The sequence below is a fragment of the Heterocephalus glaber genome, unplaced genomic scaffold (genome assembly GCF_053883595.1).
Source record: "Heterocephalus glaber isolate CG9 unplaced genomic scaffold, H.glaber_assembly_v1.0 deba00001444, whole genome shotgun sequence".
Classification (NCBI taxonomy): Eukaryota; Metazoa; Chordata; class Mammalia; order Rodentia; family Bathyergidae; genus Heterocephalus; species Heterocephalus glaber.
The window spans coordinates 21,958,199-21,982,713 of NW_028258297.1; the positions used below are offsets into that span (position 1 = coordinate 21,958,199).

A 24,515-nucleotide genomic window follows, 5' to 3' on the forward strand; every position below is an offset into this window, starting at 1 on the left:
TAGTATATCTCACTTGCATTTTTTCTCGCTACTTAATAACTATATATCTTGTTATACATCAGGTTAGTGCTAATGTCACCATGACATTCTTTTCAATTGTTAGTCAAAATTCTATTTTATGGGTATTTTGTAATTTAAGGTGTAAGATTTTTGGATTTTTCTTTTATCCATGGTTATTATTATTATTATTTTGCTTTGATTCTTATCTGCTTTCTTGGTTAGATATAAGTAGGATCAATTGCTTCTCTGCCTTTTGGCTAAGATCAAGTGTAGATACAAATAGGATCTAAATATTTTTGGAATAAGCTGTGAATTATGGGATAAGTACTGCTTTCAAATAGCAACTTTGCAGTTTTGTGGAATACGTAGCACCATTATCTCAAAAAGATAAAAACAAATGATGCCTCTTTTGCGCTTTAAAAACCATTAAGATGTTATGAGTATTCGGATCAGTAACTTTTAGTCAACAATTAAATTTTCCTCAATTATACAGAACTGTGAAAATTTAAATACACAGTCACATTTAAATTAGAAACAAATTATATGTGGTCCTGTTCGGAAAGCAGTGCTTTATCTAGACCTCTTCTTCCAGTATTCAAAGGGCAGGGATAATAGGCAATGAAGCATTCTGCTAACTTGCCTCCAGCTAGATAAGAGAACTGAAGGGATCACTTTTGCCACAAATTCAAGGAACAATCACCTTGCCCTTCAGCCATCTAGTCTTCTTCTCTTTGGGGCTTTGTTGGGCAAGAGGGTGTGTCCCTGCATTAAGGTACTCCCTGACGACTGTAATGTCACAATCTTTTTCTCCTGCAGGAAAAAGGGTAGTAATTGAGGTAAACAATTCTGATCCATCTTATGATACTATTGCACTACTTGTTATTTATTTATTTACTTATTTAGTGGCATTGGGGATTGAACTCAGGGCCTTTGCATTGAGCTACATCCCCAGCTGCCCCCTCCTTGAGACAATGTCTCCTTGTGTCTTTCAGTTGCCTAGGGTGGGCTTGAATTTGGCATCCTCTTGGCTCAGCTTCCCAGAGTGCTGGGATAACAGGTGTGTCCTACCATGCCCTGCCTACTGCTGCACTTTGTCTGTATTAGTCTTTCCATTTCCTCCCTCTCTGGGCACCCAGAAGTAAACACTATCCTAAATTTTATGTGAAACCTTCCTTTGTCTACACACAAGTTATTAACAAATGTGCATGCTCTTTAATATATCATTGAGTTTGGCTTATTTCTAGGCTTTGTGAAAAGGGCATCTTATTGTATATATTCTTTAAATTTTTACTCAGGTTTATAGTCTTTCTAAGAATAATCTATGCAGCTGAACAGAGGAGTTTCTTCTTTGTGTTCACTGCTGTAGAATATTTCACTATCTAAATATACTAAAATGTTTTTCTTGCAGTTCTAAGTACATTTAGAGTCTCATTGATTTCTTCTGTGATACATGAGTTATTTGGAAGTCATTTTAAGTTCTTCTTATTTAATCTTTAGAAACATTTTCTTATGGAAAATGTAAGTTAATTTTAAACTGAAGTCTTAAAAAAAGTAGTCTGCTATTGATTTCTATCATCTTCTAGACTGAGAAGAGTGTAGATTAGAGGTAAGTGAACTACTCCCTGTTTTTCTGGAGCTGGCAGGCTAAGAATGGTTGGCACATATTACATAGTTAAAAAACACAAAAGAAGTATGAACCTTGGAAGTATGTAAGAATTATATAAAATTCAAATTCACATCTCTAAATAAAGTTTTATTTCAATACAGCCTTGGCCATTTGCTTATGTATTATCCATGGCTGCTTTTGAGCTGCACAGTGGCAGAATTTAGTGGTTTGGCAGAGACCACAGACCTGCAGAAATAAGATATTTACTATCGGGCCCTTTATAGAAAGAAATTTGTCCGGATGATATAAATACTTTGAAATGTGTTAAGGTGTGCTAGTTGTGTAAATATTTCTTATAAGTTTGATAAGAATATGTTTTCTAATTGTTATATGCTATGCACATATACATATGAAGAGAGAGAGAGAAAAAGAGAGAGCAAACTGTCAGTAACTTGGTCGTTAAATGGGTATTGAAAATTCTCACCGTGATGGTGGATTTATCAATTGTTCCTTGTAGATTTTATCATAATGGTGTGACTTATCAACAATAATGCTTTTTAAAATCTTTAATCCATTGAGTACAATGTCAGTAGTTATTCTAACTCTTTTCATTGTATTTTAGGTTTCCCATATCCTTTTGTTTGCAAATACCATATATATTAGTTTATTTGCATATTTGAATGTATTCCCTTTGGTCTTTACATTCTTTGTCTCCTCTTTTCCACATCTCTTGCCTTTTGTTTTTGTATAGATAGAGAACTGACTTTTTTGCATTATTTTATTATTTTATTTTTTTGATGTTGGGGAATCAAAACCACACAAGCACACCAAGAATACTCTCTACTACTGGGCTACATTTGTTAATGTTTGTTTGTTTATTCATTTCTCATTTCCATTCTCTCCACGTACTGTTTTGTAACTTTTACATCCTATTTCTATCCTTTTAGTCTTTGACATACTGTAGAAGGTAATGGTCAAAATCATGTTCTTTGGAGCCAGGTTGTTTGAATTCATATCTCAGTTTCCTCACATACTAGCTCCATGACTTCTGTACTCTGTGTGTGTGTGTGTGTGTGTGAGTGAGTGTGTGTGTTTACCTATGAAATGGAGGTTGTCAGAAGATTGCTGTGAGGATTTAAATGAATTAACTCATATAAATAAAGCATTTAGATATTATGAATACTTTATGGCTAGATTCTCTTGAAGCCTAGTAAATGTTTTGCTTATGAACATTTAAAATTAATGTTCATTTAAAATTAAGGCTCACAACAGAGCCTCACAACAGGTTAACTCTGACCCTCCTCCTCTTGATTTATGTATCAATGTCCAGTATTTTAATTGTATCCTTTTCTAACTTCACAAATTTCATATTATCTTACACAGGCTAGGTTTTTTTAGATTAAACCAAATGGTTATCAGTTTGTTTGTTCACCATTTTTCTCTGCATCCTAGTATTTCCTATTGGGTCACTTTCTACCTCTGCAGGTGTGCCTCAGAGGTTATTGAGTCAACATGGTAAAAAGGACAGTTTGTTTATCTAATGTGTCTTAGTTCCGTTTTTATTCTAGAAATGTAATTTTTCTGGATACAAAATTATATCTTAGCAGTTATTTTCACTCAGCATTTTTAAAATTTATTTTTTATTAGTATTTGTTTGCATTACACAATGATCACATTTATCATGAGTTGTTACTTGTACACGGCACATCCAAGTTCTTTTTTCATCTCTGTTTCCTCCCTGCTACTTCCAACTCTCGATCCCCTTCCCATTTGTAAAAATTCTATTTCCATTTCTTTCTTCAGCTCTTTTTTCCCCCATCCTCTTTCCCTTCCTTCCCTCCACCCTCTATCTGTTGTTCACCTTCCCATTTGAAAAAGACTTCCCTACTTCCTATTATTTATCTGTTGGGGTTTGGATTTAAATGTCCCCCCAAAGCCTCATGTGGTCATAGATTGGGCTTTTTCAGAGGCGGCTGAATCTAGAGTGTGTGATGCTGAGATTAAGGGTGGGTGGTTACTAAATCATCCACCCTAATCCTAGTAGCCTGGATGCAATATAAGGGACAGAGACTTGTCTTCTCCCCATTTTGCTTTGCTACCTTCTGCTTGCCACAAACTGTTTCTCTTCTGCTACTCTGCCTTGGAGCCAGCCAATTATGGATTGAAACCTCTGCAAACTGTGAGCCAGAAAAGCTTCTCTCCTTTAACTTTGAGTGTCAGGTATTTTGTCTCAGCAATGAGAAAAGTAACTAAGACATTATATTTTATTTTGTTCTTTATATTTTTGTGTTTCTCATACAAAAGAAACCATGTGATATTTAAGCTTGTGTGTCTGATCTAATTCACTTAACTTTATGGTCTCAAGGTGCATCCATTTACCTATGAATGCCTCAAGTTTATCTTTCTTTATGGCAGAATATTACCCCACTGTGTATAAATTCCACATTTTCTTAGCATTCATCTGTCAATGGGCATACAGGTTGTTTCCAATATTTAGCTATTATAAATTGTGCTACTATTAAACATGCATGGCTATAATATGATGACTTTGACCCTTTTTTTTTTTTGGTACCAGGGATTGAACTCAGGTCCTTGTGGTTGCAAGGCAGGTGGCAGAACCACTGAGCTAAATCCCTGGCTCCTCAGTTTCTTTTTTTTTTTTTTTCCAGTACCAGGGATCAAACTTGGGTCCTTGCACTTGCGCGGCAGGCAGTGAAACCACTGAGCTAAATCCCCGGCCCTTGGCACTTTTGGGAAGATACCTAGAAGGGGAATAGCTAGGTCAAGTGGAATTTCTAGTATTAGTTTTTTGAGTACCCTCCATAATGATTTTCACAGTGGTTGTGCTAGTTTATATTCCCACCAACAATGTGGAGGTGCTCTTTTTTCCCCTGAAGCTTTGCCAGAATTTGTTACTTTTTGATTTCTTGATGATGATCATTTTTTTTCCTGGCATAAGATGGTATCAGTGTTCACTCAGCATTTTGAAGATATATTCCATTGTTTTTTGGCTATCATTATTAGCATTGAGAATTCTTGAATCTACTGGCTTTTTCTTGTAGGTCTCTCTCTCTCTCTCTCTCTCACTGGGATTTGAACCCAAGGTTCTTTGCACTGAGCTACATCCTCAGCCAGTTCTGCATTTTTAAAAATTTTGAGTCAGGGTCTTGCTAAATTGCCAACTTGCCTAGGCTGGACTTGAATATGTGATCCTCCTGACTCAGCCTCCTGGAATTCTTACAAGATTATGGCCATGTGCCACCATGCCCAGTTATTTTCCTCCCTTGATGCTTTTCAGATAGCCTTTTCCTCTCATTTGGTGGTTTCACAATAGAATACATTGGTTTCCTTTGTCTTACTTGATGTATGTATATGGTGTGCTCCTCTGCCTGGTTTTCTTTTCAGGTGTCCTACTTGGTCCACATATATGTCAGTTCTTTCTCTTTGTAGACTGCTATTTTATTCAGCCCTTGCCTCTACTGTTCTCTTTCTAAAATCTCCTTCTGGAATTCTCCGTAGATACATATCATAACATTCTATTTCCATATCTCTTTATCTTTTTTTTCCATGCTTTCTCCCCACCCCTGTTTGTGTTGCATACTGGAAAATTTCTTTACACCTACCTTACATTATTCTTTTCTGCTGTGTTAAGGTACTCTTACTCATCCATGGAGTTTCCAATTGAATAATTACACTTTTTTTCCTCCCAAAATTCTGAAAAATTCCTTTTCGTGTATGTCTAGTTATTTTAGCCAGTCTTATTTAGGATTTCATTTTTTAATTTCTTGTAACAACTAGGTTAACTAGGGTATTTCTGCCTCATAAATCTAGCCATCTTTATTTATTTTGCTGAAAATCATGATAATATTTTTTGCCGGGGTGTAGAGACTATGTAGTTCAGGCTGGACTCAAATTCACTATGTAGCCCAGCCTGTCCTCACATTCATGATCATCCTGCCTCACCCTACTGAGTTCTAGAATTACAGTATGCTCCACCATGCCTGGCCCATTTATTTAGAGTAGTAAAATTCCCTGTAAATTCCTTCCCAATTCTCACATATGTATATTCATATGTTATATAATAAATTATAGCATTTTGATTATCTTCAAAGCATTTGAAGACCAACCAAAACTGAGTTTGTTAACCTAAGTGAATGTAAAGAACTATAACAAACAAGAAATATAAACATCAAGTAGGAAGTAAGAAACAAGCCCAAGCACCTCTTATAGTGAAAGCAAATATAATAATCCAAGTAATTTGGCTTGCTCTTCCAAATGAGATATAATAATAATAACAGTGGTAGTCAAAGAGAAATTACTTGTCTACCAAGTTATCCTTAGAAGATTTAGATGGGATCATCATCATAATAATGTCCTAAACTATAGCATACCGTTTCCAGATTTATCTACAAATACGCTTTGCACTATATGGCTTTAAGACTACAAGTCTACAGAGATACACACAGCAGTCTTTAGTGTCATTCATGCATCAGATTAGTGGGTGTGGAGAGCAGACTTTGAAGAACATACTTGAGTTTGAGGGAGTTTCTAAACTCCCCTATTAGCTTTTTGTTGCTGTGACCAAATACCCAAGAAAACAACTTATAGGAGGAAAGATTTATTGTGGCTCACAGTTTCAGATGTTTCAAGCTATCGCTGGCTGGTTCCTTTGCTGTGGGCCTGAGGTGAGGTAGCATCGTGGTGGAACAAAGCAGGTCACCTCATGGCATTGGAGAAGCACAGAGCAGGGGAAGAGGCTGAGAGCGTGAGGCTGGGGACTAGGTATGGTCTTCAAGGTCATTCGCTGTGGTAACTTACCTGCCAGCTTGAACCTGACCAAGGGGCGATGAGGATGAAAAGCAAAGAGACACAGAATCAGGACCAGGGGACTGATGTCTCCTTTCGACATAGAGCCCCAAGCGACTGGCACACCTAGGCTTTATTCATTCAGACACGGGTACGAGCAATTAGAGTTACACCAGATCCATCTGTCTCCCACCTTCCATGGTACTTGTCCAGATACACAACAGGATCTCAGCTGTTTGTGCTTTTCTGTGTAAGCATGTCAGCATGCTTGCATGCCACCTTTCTCCTCAGTGCTCACCAAGGGGGCCAATCAGGCCTCAGTCTTCCTATGTGGTTTGCCCCAATGAACCATGATTTATTTCCTCCAATCAGATGCCACTTCTGGTTTCCATCACCTCCCAATAATGCCATCAAATTATAATCTCATTGATGGATTAACCCACTGGTAAGGTGAGAGTCTTTTCGATCCAGTTGTCTCTGCAAACACCCACAGACACACCCATCAGGGTGCCTTACTAACTTCCTAGGTGTTACTTGATATGATCAAGTTTACAATCAAGATTAATCAGCAGAACTCCCCATGCAAAATTCTGTCTTCATTGTTTCTCCACATTAAAAATATTTTCTGTTACCTATTTTAATGTTTAAAACATTTTGTTTTATTACTTATGTGTACAGTGTGATGTTTTCATAGATGTATATGTTATATAATAATCAAATCAGGGTGTTTAGCAGATCTGTTACCTCATTCATTATTTCTTGGTGGTGAGGACATTCAACATTTTTCCAGCTATTTAAAAATATTTAGTAAAATTTTTTTATGTAGTCTTTACTCTCAGCTATAGGTTTTATCTGATATTTTGTTTTCTATTTTTAAAATTCTTTATTGTGATTTTGATCTCCATTAAAATAATTTTTGTCAGTCAATGTTTGTGATACATAGTGATTACATTAAGTTTAGGGGATGAATACATGTATAGATCACCTCTTGAGCCTTTTCTCACCTCCGCCTCCTTCTCTGAGTCCCGTGCCTATCTCTACAGAGCCTACTTCTCTGTTTTTTTTATTTTGGTCTTTAAATTGTTTTGGGTCTCACATATTGGAGAAACCATGAAGTATTTCACCTTTTGTGACTGACTTATTTCACTTAGCATTTTGGTCTCGAGGTCTATCCATTTTCCTACCAATGACTCCAATTTTCAATCTACATTTTGGATACCCCATTCACTCCATGTACATATCTGTCTTTATCATGTTCCACATAATTTTTGTACCACATGATAACATTAACAAATGAGATTTTCAAACCAGAAAAACTCATATATGGTGGTTTTATAAACAGGTAAGTTTGACACTGACTCTTAGCGAAAGTATAAATCAGATAATAATGGTTTTAAGCACTGGAAAGTACTTTAACCTAGACTTAAATGAAGACAAAGGAGAACATATTTGTTAGATTTACAGATAAGTTCAAAGTGACTCTTGGTATTTCTTTATCTGAATTTATGCCTTAAAACAAAGATGAAATTTAATACAGATAAAGGAAAGATAAGGTTTAAACATATAGAATCATAGAAGTATTACATTCTGTAGGGTGGAAGATTTGCTTTAATTTTAGTTTATGAGACATAGACTTGAGTGTTCTATTTGACTCTAGGTAGTATGCTTGCTAAAAGAAAAGCTTAATGCAGATTTAGAATGCCTTACTATAAGAGTTGCTTAGATCAAAAGGGCCACTGATGACTTCAGACTTTCTGCTCATTGTATTTGAAAGCTGTAATCTGTTCTGAGTCCATAAATTGGGGGGAGAGTAAAAAATCAAAGAAGGTAAGGAGTGGTTATGAGTGCACACTATGTCATTTGAGGACCAATGAAAGGAAAACATTGAAATAATTAGATCTTCTGGTGATTACTTTATAGTTTGATTCTACTATTTCAAGGCTTGCAATGTCTCTAAGGAGTAAGATTAATTTTGTGTGAATCCTAAGGACAAAACTACAACTGTGGTACATCTTAAGGGAAGTTGACTTGCATTCATAAATCAAATGAAACAGCCTTTGGAGCAAAGCAGGTCTGGATTTTAATTCTGACATCAGAATTGGCTTTGGCAAAAAGAAGGAAACTTCTGAGCCTCATTTTCTTAATGCGCTAAATTAAGAAATGTGCTAATGGGCTTAATAAAGCCCATTTCATTTTATGAGTTGGTAATAATGTATGTAAATCGCTTAGCTCCTGGCATAGGTAAATATTCATCAAATAATTATGGTTATAGATACTATTGATAAAAACAAGTGATTGCTGACATTGGAAATGTTCAAGTGCATGGTGGTCCGGTGGAAATATGACAGAGGAGGGGTTGAATTTAACCTAGGATCAATGGCAAGATTTCCCCCCTCTGCCTTATCCTGATATCTCTGTTCCCCACGACGTTTACTTGCCTTACAAAGCAGCTAGGTCCAGTCTATTTTAATTAGGTTTAATTTACACTCTTTCATTGATTTCTGGAAGTCATTTGATTTGGAAGTTAGAAGGCCACGGTGTGAGGGGCATAGCTGTGGCAACTGAGATACTGTAACAGCAAGAAATGACAATGTTCAGGAGTGGGTTGACTTCTCATTTATGGCTCCGTGAGTTACTCAGGGAGGAGGCGAAAGTTAGAAGGGTCGGTTAAGGTATTAGAGACAAAAGTGGGGGGGGGGAATCAAACATACCTCCACTACTTCAAACTACACTAGGCTCTTGGCAAGAGCCCCAGGAAAAATGGGACACTAGGCAGCACCGTGGGGCGGGTCCGGACTTGCTGATGGAGTTAAAGACCAGCAGTTTGGAGACTTAGAGACCCATGCCCTCGGGTACCAGGTTTACAGGTTGGGTTGAGGGAACAAAATACAAAGAGCAGAGAGCGCTCACAAGGGAAAATAGGTCAGAGGGCCACAGAAGGGAGACAAAGGTGGCTGTCCCTCGCCGCAGCTCGCTGTCTGCCCTGGGATGGTGGCCACAGCCTGAGCAGCAGGGCCCCGGGTTGTCTGGCCCTAGGCGCCCACGTTGCCCAGGGCGAGCCGCCCCGCAGTTCCTCCGCAGCTCTCCTCGAGTCACCCGGCTGCTAGTCGGTCCTGCTGGGGCACTTCTGGAAACCCGTGGGCGGGCGGCACCTCGGTGTGACTTTGATCTTGGCCTTGATAACCCGCTGCGGCGCCCCGCCTCCTTTCCTCCCGCGGGTCACCCGCCCTCGCCGGCCCCGGTGCGCTCAGCCCGGGGTCGACCAGAACTCCGCGGTGCGGCTGCCCGCAAGACCCGGAGCGCGGAGCAGCTCCCCGCCCGGCGCGCGCTCACCCTCCCGCTTGCCCGCTCGCGCCTGGCGCCCGCTCTGGGCATGCGCGGCGCGCGGCTGGCTGTGGCCGCGAGCAGGCGGCAGCTCCAGACTTCGCGGCAGCGGCGAGCGCGGCGGTCTCGTCAGGGCGCGAGGTGGGCTGCGGGCGACGCGGCGCTCGCCTGGAGCGGGGCCCTTCCCGGCGGGGCTCAGAGGCGGTCTGCGGCCCGGCCCAGGGTCGGGAGGGCGCCGGCCAGGTGAGGTCTCCCTCGGGCCGCTCCCACCTCTCCGGCTGGCGGCGCCCCCGGGGAGCCGGGCGCGGAGGGCGGGTCCGAGGTGGGAGCTGGGGCGCGGCCGGGCGCGGGGCTCCCGGGCCAGCGCCCCGCCTTGTGTGGTGGGCCGGTGTCGGAGCGCTGCCAGGCTCCTGCCTTCGCTCCCACCGCCTGCAACTGGTGTTGGCGGCCAGGTGTGCGCGGGCGCCGCTGCCCGGGGCGCGCCGGGCGGGCTCAGATCGCGGGGTCCCCCGCTCCTGGTCCGGGGCGTCGGCGGGGCCACCGCAGAGCCACGGTCCGGTCGCCCCTGTATCACCCCGGGCTGGGGGCTGCAGAGTCGCCCTCCCGCCCCGCCCCAAGTTGGGGGTTGTCTTTCCCGAGCGACCCAGCAGGAAAGGGTCCCCTTCAGCCGTCAGGTTGGGGGAGCTCATTGCTTCGGACTAGGTGTCGGTTCTGAACGGTTCTTGACTTTCCTTCTTCAGCTCGCCGCAGTTGACTTACACGTTTCACTTCGGGGAAGATGGCTTTCCCCGGTCGTCGTCAGTGAGGGCGTTTGGAGTGGGTTTCCCCACCTCCGAGACCCCTCTCTTTCTCCCAGGCTCTCCCTCTTTCCTCTCCCTTGGAGGACCACCTGTGCGCAGGGTCTTGGCCTCGAGTGTCCTTGCGCCCGGCTTCCCAAAGCCTCCTTTCCTGTAGCACCCAGATTCCTGCTGGAATCTCGCAGGGCGCCGCACGCTATGTGTATTAGGATTTGAAATCCATGGACGTCTGGAATCCTCCTTTACCAAATACGTTTCAGTGAAATGTATTATTGCTTTTTCTTCTAAAGGTTCCAGTTTTTGCCTCTGATAATAAGAGCAATAGCTAATATCTTAGGAATGAGTTCAAATAAAACTTGGTTTCAGGTGTGTGGATAGTTTGACTTTGTCGTTTTTTGGGAGATAGAAGGATCAGAATTATTTCTTGCATTAAATAAAAACAACCTCAAAGTCAATGCGTTGTGTGTTGCTTCTAATTCATTTCCATTGAAAAGATAGCATTCCACAGCTCCGTGGGGTTTGGAAAGCTAGATCATGTGGTAGTGAGTCTATTGAAATTGGAGTCAATATCATCCTCGGTCACCTAGTATAGATGTTCTCTTTGGGACTGGAGTTTTCCTGGATTAATCACAATAGTTCTTAAGTTGCTGGTGTAGGAAAATTTTGGTCATGGGTTCACATTTATACGTTATCGACTTGGTGCATGAAGGGTAAAATGGAATGTATCACGAAGATAATGTGTTCCTAGACCACGTTAGTGCAGAATACACAGATTAATGCTTGGTAAAATTCCACAAGTCATTCACTTCACAGCAGGAAAAAAGAAAGAAAAAATATGCCCTTAATTCTGTTCTGTGATAACCACTGTTCACAATGTTTGGTGTGTTTTATAATTTTATCACTTCCCGAAATCACTAAATATTATTAATAGCGGGCAATACTTTAAGTGAAATCATATTTACAATGATGTTTCTTTTGTTCCCTATCTGGAACCTAATATTCAATTTTGAACACTTTGTGATTAAAGGTAAATTTTCATTTTGTTTTTATTTCTAGCTTTTTCCTGCTTTGAAGCTCTTATCTATGCTGATTATTTATAAGGCATTAGTACTTTGCTATACTCTGATGAGGGCTTGCTACTTCTGCTTTTAGTGTTATCATTTGACGCATTTCAAATCCGAATCCTTTTTTTCTTTTTTGTTAACACTGTTACACATCCATTCCACCACTGCTTTTTATTCTTTCCTCAGCCTCTTCATTTACCTGTTTTAATTCTGCAGTAGTCAGTCAAACAAGTTTTGAATAAGAAAACCTAAGATCCTAAAGAGAAAATGATACTTTTTAAACAAGTTGTCTTTACTTGCTTGAAGTTTTGTTGGCTGAGTATTAAGGTGATATATGTAAAGTTTAGGTTATCTTTTCTGAATCCTATTAAACATGCTTGGTAGCTTTTTTGATCAGCACAAGACAACATCAGTCAACAATAGGTTACAAACTTTTGGACATCTGCAGAAGTGTGTAAGGGGGAAATGGAACTTAAGTTAAAGTACTCCAGCTACAGTACATCCCTGCTGGGAATTGCTGCATGAAATTGTTTGCAGCTGTTAGTGACTGAAAATACTTCCTTAAGAAAAATTCTGTAGTGGAATAGTTGCAAACATTTTAAATTGAACATATGCAAGAAAGTGGGTGGTTCCTCATTGGTATACTACAACGCCTTCAATGTTTCCTAGATACATCTCTAAATGGGATTTTAAAAAGTAAACTATGTATTTTTAGAACAGTTTTAGATTTACAGAAAAAGCGCAGAAACAGTACAGTAACTTCCCATATAGGCCTGTACTATTTCTCCCTCATTTTCATCTTATATTAGTACTACAATTAATGAACCAGTGTTGGTGCATTACTATTCACACTTATATTTCCTTAGTGTTGGAGGGTTTGAACCCAGGTCCACTCGTATGCTGGGAAAGTGTTCTGCTACTAAGTTACATTTTCTTCCCCTCCTTAGTTGTGATTTAATGTCTTTTTTCCCCCCTTTTCAGGATCCTAATGTCCAGGATATCATTGCATTTAGTAGTCACATCTCCTGGTCTCTTCTCGACTAGGACAGTTTCTCAGGTGTCCCTTGTTTTTGATGATGTTGAAAGTTTTGAGGAGTCCTGGTCATGCGTATTGTAGAATGCCCTTCCTTTGGAATTTGTTTAATGTTTTTTCATGATAAGGCTGTGACTGTGGGCCAGGAGATTTCAGAGATAAAGTACAATTTTCATCATATGTAAAGGGAACATGGTTTTGATGTGCTCATACTTGGTAAAGACACTTACGAAAGAGGATTTGTCTTCATATTCATCTTGATTACCTGGGTGAGGTGGTTGTCAGTTACCTTTTAAAAAAATGTTTATTGAAACAGAGTCTTGCTATGTAGTTCAGACTAGCCTTGAATTCAATGTGTAGCCCAGGTGGGCCTTGAACTTGAAGCATTCCTCCTACCTCAGCCTCCTGAGTGCTGGGATTACAGGAATGCACCACAACACCTAACTGTTTGTCAGATTTTTCCACTGCAAAGTTCTTCATTTCTTTCCCTTGTACTCTTGGAAGTCTCTGTATACAGCTCCTACTTGAAGCAGTAGAGAGTTATGTTCCCTCACCCGACCCCCCACCAGAGAGTGGAATATCTATATATGTACTTTATTTGTAATTCTGTGTAGGAATTTTTGTCTTTCCTTCACTTACTTATTTGCCTACTCATTTACATAGGTCTGAACTCACGGAAATATATTTTTTATATTTTGGGTCGTAATCCAGTCCAACTTTATTTTGTTGATCATATTCTTATGTTTGGCTTCTGTGTCCCCTATCTCCACCCCAAGTGGAGATTTTGTTTTTCAGCCTTTCTTTACTGTCTGGCACTCTGAGATGCTCCAGGCTCAGAATCAGCTCTTTGCCCAAGGAATCTGGCTCCATTTGTTGGGAAATGGTATTAGAAACTGTGGTCTGGATGTGAAGAGTGTCTGTTGGTACTGAAATATATGTGTTGCTTTTGGGCTCTAATCTGAAAAGGCAGGAGATGCTTGGGTGTACACAAACCTCTGGCTATGACTGTAACTATACGTATTTCTATATGCACGGTGTAATAAAAAATAGTGAATGTTTAAATTTAAAAAATTATTACAGTGAAAGACACATTGCCATTAATCATCCACAAAATATTCCTCTTTGCTTTGAACACACTTATCCCATTGTTCTGAAGCAATTCTGGAAGTCTTCTTTTGTGTCTTGAGTTGTGGCTGCCTTGATCTTCTGAGTTGATTCAAAACATTTGTCTTTCATGGCCATTTTGATTTTGAGGAAGAGCCAGAAGTCATGCAGTGCCATATCCGCTGAATAATGTGGACGAGGACACATAGCAGTGTTTTCGTGAGCCTGCCTTTCTGGTGGATGGCACTCAGCAGCAGCGGTCACCATAGTTTGTGTTTTTGATCATTCTTGGTAAAGACACTTATGAAAGAGGACTTCCAGGACTGCTTCAGGAAGTGGCAAGAATGATGGGATAAGTGTGTTGAAAGCAAGGAGTACTCTTGAGGATTAACAGCGGTGTCTTTTATTGTAATATTTTTAATAAATTTAAACATTCAGTGTATACTTTTATCACCCCTTGTATGTGTACATACTTCTGTGTAACTGTGTGTATCCACATTAGACTCAGGATGAGTTCATACTGATGTCTCCAACTGTATCCAGTACCATACACAAAAACTTGCTTCCAGAGTGAAACGAAATCAGGCTCCTACCATCTGTCATCCATTTGCTTACTCGTTCGTTTCTATTACACAAGTATAGCAATATTGGAAACTCACGGAAAGCAATTTTATCAACTAGAGAGCAGTACTTACATGCGGTTCTTTTTGCTTTTAATTTCCTAATTTCTGGCTGGGGATTTAGCTCAGTGGTTTCACTGCCTGCTCTGCAAGCGCAAAGACCCGAGTTTGATCCCCGGTACCAAAAAAAAAAAAAAAAAATTTCATAATTTCCACTAGTTTCCAGAGTTAGTTAGCCAAGCACCTTTTTCTCCTGTCTTCTTTTAGTGAGATTGTTGCACACATTTATTTTTATTTTTATTTTTATTTTTTGTGGTACTGGGGATCGAACTCAGGGCCTTGCACTTGCAAGGCAGGCACAGTGCCACTGAGCTAAATTCCCAGCCCCTTATTTTTTATTTTTTGAGACAGTGTCTTGCTATGTAGTGCAGGCTGGCCTTGAACTTCTGGGAATCCTGCCTCAGCCTCCTGACTGCTGAGATTACAGGCGTGCATCACCATGCCTGGCTTTGCACATGTTTCTAATACAGTTAGATTCTTTTGTCATAATCTCCATTCTATCTTGGGATTCCTTGACCTTTAAAATAGTTTTCTTACATTTGTTTTCATTAACGTCTGATCTTTGTCCTACAGTGTTCTATGGGTTGCGGTGTATCTGTCATTGCAACATCATGGTATCATACAGAATAACTTGAACACATTAAAATCTCTAAGTGCTCCATCTATAACCCTCTTTACTCTCAGCCTCTGATAACCAATGATCTTTTTATTGTCTCTCTAGTTTTCCCTTCTCCAGATATCATATGACTGAAAGCATGCAGCCTTGCCAGACTGGCCTTTTCACTCAGCAATATGTATTTAAGGGTCATCCATGTCTTGTGGGGTTTGAGAGCTCGTTTCTTTGTATTGCCTAACAGTATTACACTGCATGGATGTGTCATAGTTTATTCATCTGTTGAAGAAGGATATTTTGGTTACTTCCAGTTCTTGACAAGTATGAATAAATTGTGATGAAAATTCCTATGCAGGTTTTTGGTAGAAATACATTTTCAGATCAGTTGGGTAAATAGCTAGGCATATGATTGCAAATACTTATGTGAAGATTATGGTTAATTTTGTAAAAAACTGCCAGGCTGTTTTACAAAGTGACTTGTATCATTTTACATTCACACTAGCGATGTATGAGATTTCCTGTTGTTCACATTCTTGATAGCATTTATTTTGTCAATGCTTTGGCTCTTATTAACTTTAATAAGTGCAAAGCAGTACTGTATCTCCTTGTGACTTTAATTCCCCAATGACATGACATTTGACATCTTTTCATGTGCTTATCTGTGTGTCTTCTGTGGTAAGATGTCTGTTCAGATCATTTGCTTAACTTTTAATGGATTTGTTTTCTTATTGTCCAGTTTTAAGTTTTTAAATAAAATGTTTTGTTTTTCAGTGTTAGGGAACAAGCCAATATCCTTGTTCATGCTGAGCATGTGCTCTACCAATGAGATATAGCCTCAGCATCTTAAGAGTTTTTTAAAAATACACTTTATATATAAGCACCTTTTAAAAGATGTTTTGTGAATATTTCCTACAGGACTAGCTTGTCTTTTTATTCTTTTAACAGTGTCATCAGAGCAGATGCTTTTAATATTTCTTTCTTTTTTTTTTTTTTTTGGTACTGGGGATTGAACTCGAGACCTTGTGCTTTTGAGGCAGGCACTGGAGCCACTGAGCTAAATCCCCTGCCCTGGATGCTTTTAATTTTTTTTTTTTTTTTTGGTACCGGTGATCGAACTTGGGTCCTTGCGCTTGTGCAGCAGGCGGCGAAACCACTGAGCTAAATCCCCGGCTAGATGCTTTTAATTTTGATAAGGCAAACTTATCAATTTCATTATGATCAAGTGTCCTATTTGACACCATTGCCAAACTCAGGGCCACCTGTGTTTTATCCTGTTTACTTATTTAGTTTCGATTCTTCAGTGAAGACAGCAGAAGAGATGACTTGTCCTACGTACATTACACACTCCTGAGAACACAGCTAGTGAGGAACGTCACAGGTCCAGTGCAAAGGAAGAACAAAGACACTCGATTTGAGCAGGGCAGGCCTCTCAGAAGAGGTCCCAGCTTGCGTGGTCCAAATTAGGTGAACCTGCCACCCACAACCCTGCACTCCACAGGATCTTAAACTTTTAGCATTATTATGTGATCCCACCCGGCCCATGGGGCATTGAACCCAGGGCCTTCCTACTGGGCTCACCCCCAACCCTTACTTCTTATTTGGAGACAGGGTCTCACTAAATTGCTAAGTTGCCCAGGCAGGGCGTGGACTTATGATCCTCCTGCCTCAGCTTCCCAGAGTGCTGGTATTACAGGAGTATACCACCGTACCTGGCTATTTTCAGTGATATTTCTCATGACTTCACTGTGCAGTGCTCCAACGTGGCCTGGACGGGCGACAGTGGATGCTATGTAGGGGAGGATGCAGTGCAGGTTTAAGTCTGCCACATGCATAGATGTGTCCATTCGAAACCAGTTGAAAGGAAGATGTTACATGACTTCAGCAACTTGGCAAGTAAAACTCAGAGATTACTGATAACGGCATTGGAACCTGCCTACACCTGTGTGTGCCTGCGAAGAGCTACTCAGCAGACATGCACTTTTTTTATTCAATTATTAATCTTGAGCTTATTGTATTATGTTGTAAAATAATTTGCTATATTAAAATATTAAACAACTAAGGAAATTTTGCTATTTGTCATATATATACAACTATATTATAAATTTATATGTGGCCTAAGACAGTTCCTCTTCACTCAGGGTGGCTCAGGCCAGCCAAAGGTTGGACATTCATGATGTAGATCTATTGAGAGACAAATCTTAGACAGTGGCATACAATCCAGTAACTTGTTAAGCTTGCCTTGCATCTTACATATAGATCTGTGATCCACTTAAGAGTTCTTTTTTTGCAAAAGGTGTAAGATCTGTGTCTAGATTAAATTTTTTTTCATGTGAATATCCAGTTGTACTAGCACAAGTAAATGTGGTTGTACTAGTACAAGTAAATGTATTTTAAGTTAATATATTATAAATTAGGCTTAGAATGAAAAGGAAAACTTTTTTTAAAATGTGCTCTCCAAAATTGCTTGAGAAATGACTCGGAAATTAAAATTTAACATAATTCGCACTCTGTGCTGATACTGGTTCCTAGACATGGTACAGGATTCATTTCCCTCTTTGTCATTTCGAGATTCTTCTGTATGAAAATGGAATCTTTACTATGGAGTAACACCTTTCAGTTCTTACATGGGAAGTAATTAATAAAGTTTGATTTTTTTCCACAAAGAGGATCTAAAGCAGCGGTGGTGAACCTGTAGCACGTAGAGCCCTCTCTTGTTTCCCCAGCATCGATCGCCCCAGCTGCTGAGCACTTAGGTTTAGTTGGGGTTTGGGGTTGCAGTTTGGGCACTCGGTCTCTAAAAGGTTTGCCGTCCCTGATCTAGAGTAGGGGATTTGTTGGAAGTGTGTTGGGAAGAGGCCGACGATGTCCACAACGTCTAGAAACCTGAGACTCAACCGTAGTACTTGGTCTTAAATTGAGTCCCATGCCATTCCTGTCACAAGTGGCTTTTGTCAAGCACCTCTCTTTTACCAAATATTTTGTGTTACTGACACTGGAAACAGAAGTCTTTATATTGTTCCATGAGAGTTAGAACCATGGCCATGAAGAAGCTTCTAGAGTGGCTGCCAGGTGCGGCAGGTATTAAGCCTGGTATTCCTGGTGCCCCCTTCCCGTCAGTCTCCTTATCTGCACACTAGAGAGCAGGAGCAGCATCAGCAAGACAAAGGGGCTTGGCGTGTGGCTGACAGCTTGGGAGGGGAACCCTGATATTCCTCCCAAACCTGCCTTCTTTCCACTTGGCTCTCCTGCCTCTCACAACAGAAAAAGCACAAGGATTGTATCAGAAGCCCTTGGTTTTATTCTGTCTTTTAATCCTGGGTGACCACCAAGCCAAATAAATGGCTCAACAGAGTATACATTTAAGACGCATTCCTCTCGCCTGATTTAGCACCTACATTTTTTTTTTTTTTTTTTGGTACCGGGGATCGAACTCGGGTCCTTTTGCTTGCCCAGCAGGTGGCGAAACCACTGAGCTAAATCCCTGTTGGTAAACACACCCCTGTTGCCTGATTTATACTCTACTGACTTAGTATAAATTTAACACCACTGTTAGAGCACATTTATAAAGAATGAGGCTCCTTTAAAGAGGAAAGTATGGGGGGTTAGGAGAAATAAAAATAATTAATGCTAGCACTAGTTAGTTGCTTGCCCTTTTCTTCCACTGAATTTTGTTTCTGAGGAGCAGGGAACTGATGCTCAGTTATCTTGAAATTCCCCATGGGGTGCATGTGGAAGCACAGCACATCAGGTATGATACACCTTGTTGAATAAAATCGGCACTTGTGAGCCTACTTTTTACAGCATAAATGTTCAAAAGTTGAACATTATTGCATTTCATTTGTGTATTCACCCTTCATTGATTGAGCGTTAGTTGAGCATCTGTTCTGTGCCAGACACTGAGAATATTGTACAAAGATGAATAAGCCAAGATCTCTGGCTGGATGTGGTGTGTAGTCCTAGAACTTAGGAGGCTGAGGTAAGAGGATCACCACAAATTTGAGGCCAGCCTGGGCTACATAGCAAGACCCTGTCTCCAAACAAACAAAACAAGGCTCTCTGGCTTCTGTCATTAGGAGACCCAAGAAATGGGGACAGTCAGATGACAGATGACCATTTCAGTGTGGTGTGGCGCTAAAGGAAGTGTGTATTAGAAACAGTGGGCCTTGGAATCAGAGCCTTTATCTGCCTTAGTCTTCTCGATACAGTTGCTAGAGGGAAGGAATTAAGTGAAAAAAGGAGTGTGTGTGTGTGTGTGTGTGTGTGTGTGTGTGTGTGTGTACCTTTTAGTACATAGTGAAAAAAAGGAGAAGAGTTCAGCAATTTCAAGGCCCAGAGTGTGAGGTTGGCTGTGGCGTTCTGGGCAGAGAGGGGCGCCTGGCAAGCGCCGAATGGGTCGGCACCAGGGCCGTGCTGGGAAATTCTGCCCATTCCCACACTCAGAGCTCCTGGAGAACTGAATAACCAGTTATTTTTCATTTTCATAAGTGACAGAACAATAGACTATTCATTACATCATAGAAGGAGAGAATAAAGATACCAAACCCGCTAAAGAATCGTGGAAATGTCTCCAGTCCTATGGGTTTCTGAATGCAACTCTTATTGTTAGGTAAATGCTGGTGTACATCTTGAGTCCTGTCTTAAGTGAATGTATGGGACTTCAGAGAGAGAACTGGCATGCTTTTGACAAAATTGGAGGTCCTATGTCAAACCATTATGTTTAACAGTACAGCAATTTAGGAATGTAATATGCTTCAGTCTAGAACCCTGAGCCTTAAAACAGGTTCTGAGCTGAACCTTGAACCACAGTACTTCAGGGTGCACTGAAATGATTTGTTAAATGAATTGTGGCTTGACAAGAGGTCAGACTCCTGCAGTTGAAAAATTGGGAAGAAGAAAATAGAACAGCAAAATGGTGATGAAAACTGAAGATAAATGGAAGCAAAGTTTAAACATAAAGGGAGAAGATTTACTAAGGCTGTTGGATTCCATTTTATTCAGAAAATCTTGTGTTAGTAGTATTAGAATGTCATCTCCCTAAATTATTCCTTAGCTCTTGAGCTCAGTGTATATTACTAGGATATTTATTGGTTTCCTACAACAACAAAATGGTTCTAGTGTATGAAATATGTTTGTGATCATTAAACACTAATTTGATCCTGCTGATTCTAATATTTGTAATTGTAATTATTTGCAATATTCTTCATTAGAAATTAAAATGTTGAGAAAAGTGTAAGTGGCAAAATAAAGCTGTAAAGAAAATTAAGTGTAAAATCTGTCCCTTTTGAAAATACAATTGATCTAATTTTCTATAGTAATTTTGATCCTCAAGGTTAAAAGTGCTTTTAAGCACGAATGTACAATAAGATAGTTTTAAATTTTAAAGAAAAATACACTTGTGATGATAGAGAAGATACACCTACTGCTTAGCTAGTGAATGTCAAACTTTTAAAAACTTGCTTTGGTTACTTTTTTGGGGGAGGTGGCCTAGATTTCTTGAAATTCAGTTTGTGAGCAACTTGGAATATTAATGACTTGTTTTGAATCAGTGCATACAAGCTCTGCATTTGGTTGTTTCTTTCATATAGGGAAGAAAGGAGAAATTACTGTTATCTCTGTAGACTCCCCACTCCCCCCATAAAAGCATGCTTAGCTTCTGTTTATGTGTGTAAATCTACCATTTCTCTTTCTAGTGTTTTCAGAACTTTAACTGTTTTCTGACAAACTGTATATTTGGGAGTTTTAAAATACTACTCTTTAGTCTGGGAATGTTGATTTAGAAACCCTATCGTAAGTTGAGCTTCCCTTATATTATTGTTTATCCATGTTATCAGAATTTCTCCAGTGTAGTTGGTTTTCAGTACCATGCTGAATTACTACAATGTTATATATTTTTTTATGCATCAAGATCCTTTAAGTCAAGAGAGAATATTAATTTTGTCGGTAGTCTCTCATTTAGCTTTTTTGTTGGGCCTTGTCAAGTTTTGAATAAGCAATGGAATTTTTTTGTGATAAAAAATCTGGCCATTGAGCCAATTCTTGTAGCATTATTCACATGATACTCACCCATGTAAAGGTGTGGGGTTAGTGTATATGACCAAAGGATATGTGTTAGATTGTTTTTAATTGTTGGGAAAAATAACCCTCTAAAGGTTTTTAATATGCATTAATTCATAGATTGCTCAAAGTATTGAGCACTTCTATTTTAAAATAAATAATTCATGATAGCTAAGCCCGAACAACAATGTATAGAGAATAATTTTAAAAAATGAGGCCAGGTCTGGTGGTGCACACCTGTAATCCTAGCACTTGGGAGGCTGAGGCAGGAGGATAGCTGCCAAGTTCAAGGCCAGCCTGGGCTGCATAGTGAGTTCAAGGCCAACCTGAACTACATAGTGAGACCCCGTCTCAAAAAAATTATCCGTCTGTCTATCCATCTCCCTCCCTCCCATTATATCATAACTTAAATTTAGGAATAATCAGGTATTTATATTTTACATATTAGTGTGTTTACTGTTTTGTAAAATTACAGAATCAGTTGTTTGAAGCATCTTTCCTAAGTTATTTTAGTTTTTTATATTTCTTAAAGTATTGAAGCAAAAGTTTCAGCACTAGTACTATAGTATCTATGTACATGGCCACATTCCGCATTTTTCAACTTTAAGCCTTGCTGCTTTCTGTGGTCTCATGAAGAAAACAGCCCTATAAGAAGATTGCAGCAGATAAATGATCTCGTGGGCTTCTCCCTCTCCAGCTGGCTTCACTCCCTTTGGCTTTCCCTGTCACCTGGCCTGGGTGTTGGGCAGCCTTCTTCAACCCTCAGATGACTTCAGTTGAAAAGTGTGTCTTTCATAACTTTGCTGTCTTTCCAGTGAGTACTGTTGTAGCTCTTCTTCAGCTGGTGAGAGAAGCCTCAATAAAAGACATTCATAATGCTTATGACAGTGAAGGTCAAGTTTGGGCAGCTCGAGGATTTTGAAACAAAGGAGTATTGAAGCCCTCATCGCCTTCCATCTTATTTGGGTAATAAGTTATTTTGAAAATAGTAAAATCTCATTATAAAGGTCATGAAATCTTGTCCGGTCAATATGATAGCAGTGCTTAACTATAATAGTATATGGGACCCTATCTCAAAATAAAGCCATTCAGTTTTTATACTAGTTAGAAAGACTCATTGTGGTTTTACTGGTATTTCAGAATACATGCATGCTACTGATTTTTTTTTTAAGCTAACATTTTGCTTTGTGGAATCACTGTAGGGAATTTTAGAATTTGAATTAAAATATGTCAAGTAAAGTTATTTAAAAGAATTTTGTATGGTATACTCCATGGCATTTGAACAGGAATCAGAGTCTCACCTTACCTGTCGGGCTTCCCTCCTCCACCAGTATCTGTTATCTATAGTTATTTCCACTTTCTCTCTGCCAGGCAGTTAATATGTATGGTTTTATAGCTCTCCTAGGGCTACAGGATTGGGGATCTAATGATAAGGAGTAATTTAACCCAGTGGATCAATTCCATTTTGTGTTATATTTATGGTTTTCAAAGGCATCATTGAGATCAAGCTACTGTTATCTAGAAATATAAAATTTTAAATAAGGTTCCCAACTGATGAATAAAATGGTAAAATGATTGGAAAAAGAAGTGGTGTTGGTAGAACATGGTGGAGAAACAGTTCACTGGTATCAAAAGTAGAAACCCTAAAGTTTCCTAAGAAGCCATAGCCATTTGTGTCAGCACTGTGCTGTTCATGGGCTAAGGGACTTCATATGTTGCAAGAAACAATATATTCTGTACTATAAGAATGTAGTAAATATTCAGTAAAGACAAAATAAAAGGCTTTTGGTCCTGAGCATGGAGATTCCTGTTATAAGATTTAATAGGTAGGTGCAGTATTTCTAGCTAACAATGCTTTTAGTAGACTGAAGTGGACATTAATTGGGTTTTGTGCATTAGTTTAGTAAGGACCTGCTGATTCTTGCTTTGGTCAGTTCCTGAGACCCTGGATGTGAACTTGGGGTGGTTTGTTCAGATTAGGTAGCTAATCCAAGCCTGCCAGATATTTATGTCTTCCAAAGAATTATGGTGTCTGTAGATTTTTGCAAAGATTGCATTGTGAACATGCTTTAACTTTTAAGGCCAGAGGGACTAATTCAGCCGGAAGTGTATTTTTCCCCCCTCTGAAAGAATTTTTAAAAGCTTCTAGCTGTGATCATTTCAGCTTTCTCTTCCTCCCCATCTAATTACTGTTGCTAAGTTTTCATTACTGCTGTCAGCCACTGGAAGGGATATTACTCGGACAAAAAATTCTCTTAAAAGAAAAATTATAGAAGAGAAATATTTCATAAAGGCATATTGAATATAATAAAATATATAATGACCCTCCTTTGTATGTGAGGGTGTTCTGTTGGTCATAGTGGTGTTAGATTTTGTTAGCTCTCATAGCTTTCTTCAGTGATCCTTCTTGTAATGTTCATCTGTGAGGTAGTGTATGTAGGAGTAGAGGGTTGGCTGAGTCCATTGGCTTAATGCTACCCATTTTAATGTCTAGGTCTTACAGTGTTGGACATATACAGCTTCATTTAGTAGAAACTAGCTTTGTTTCAGTTAGTGAAATTTATCTGTCAGTAAGGAAGTACTCAAGAAGTGCCATTAAATGCTAGTTCTATTACTAAATCATGAGAATATTGTAGTTAACAATACAGTCAAGGATCTTATCTTTACTAAGTGCCCAATGTTAGGTTAAATTAAAAGAAGCATAAACACTTTAAAGAAGCATCAGCCAGGCATGGCATGCCTGTAATCCTAGCTACTCTAAAGACTGAGGAAGGAGGATTCAAGTTTGAAGTCAGCCTGGGCTGCTGAGCCAGACCCGGTCACAACATAAAAAGAGAGGCTGGGAGATGTACCTTAGTGATTGTGTGCTTGAAGCCCTAGGTTTCATCCCAGTCCTGGGAAGAAAAAAAAGGAGGTAAATGTTTAAAAATGGAAAGTAAAGGAAAACCTGTCTCTTTCTCCTTTATTGCTATTCACATTTTTCTATTCCAAAATTCACATTTTCCTATTCTAATGTGAAGATATTCATATTTTCTCTTATATTTTTCTATGTGTACAGTTATTGTGGGTTATAAAATAAGTCTATTTCCAAATTATGTATGATTTTAGAATAATTTCACAAAAGAATACTTGTTATTTATGAGCTTTGGGAAAAATTGCAGTATAGCAGTCCTCCCTTTGAAAGATTTTCAACTATTAAGGTCAATTTAAGATCGGATCAGACAAGTCTGGTTTGTGTTATTTTTATATACACTATTCAATATCTTTTCCCTGGAACTTTTAGGAATGAAGAAGCCATTATTTATAAAATGAAGTCATACCGTAGACTTCAAGTTGGTGGCAAAGTGTTAAACTTTAGAGATGGGAAAATTCTATTATCTTGAATTTTGAATGTGGGTAAGACTGTCATATGAATTGTAAAGTTGTGAAATTGC

At 39.4% G+C, this 24,515-nt stretch overlaps 2 protein-coding genes and 1 pseudogene across 2 annotated transcripts in view; all 3 read left to right on the forward strand.

Annotated features, from left to right (window-relative positions):
• The first annotated feature begins 237 nt into the window (after positions 1-237).
• LOC147827503 (U2 spliceosomal RNA) lies at positions 238-377 on the forward strand (annotated as a pseudogene).
• An 8,711-nt stretch (positions 378-9,088) lies between these two features.
• LOC110349421 (uncharacterized) overlaps positions 9,089-24,515 on the forward strand; it is a 67,479-nt gene continuing 52,052 nt past the window's right edge. The window contains exon 1 of the mRNA XM_087214060.1: positions 9,089-9,979. Coding sequence (XP_087070186.1) covers positions 9,255-9,979 — 725 coding nt within the window. The 5' untranslated portion in view covers positions 9,089-9,254. The remainder of the gene's footprint in view (positions 9,980-24,515) is intronic.
• Positions 9,856-24,515, forward strand: part of Eps8 (EGFR pathway substrate 8, signaling adaptor) — a 162,195-nt gene continuing 147,535 nt past the window's right edge. Inside the window, exon 1 of the mRNA XM_087214059.1 lies at positions 9,856-9,877. The gene's annotated coding sequence lies outside the window, so the exon portion shown is untranslated. The remainder of the gene's footprint in view (positions 9,878-24,515) is intronic.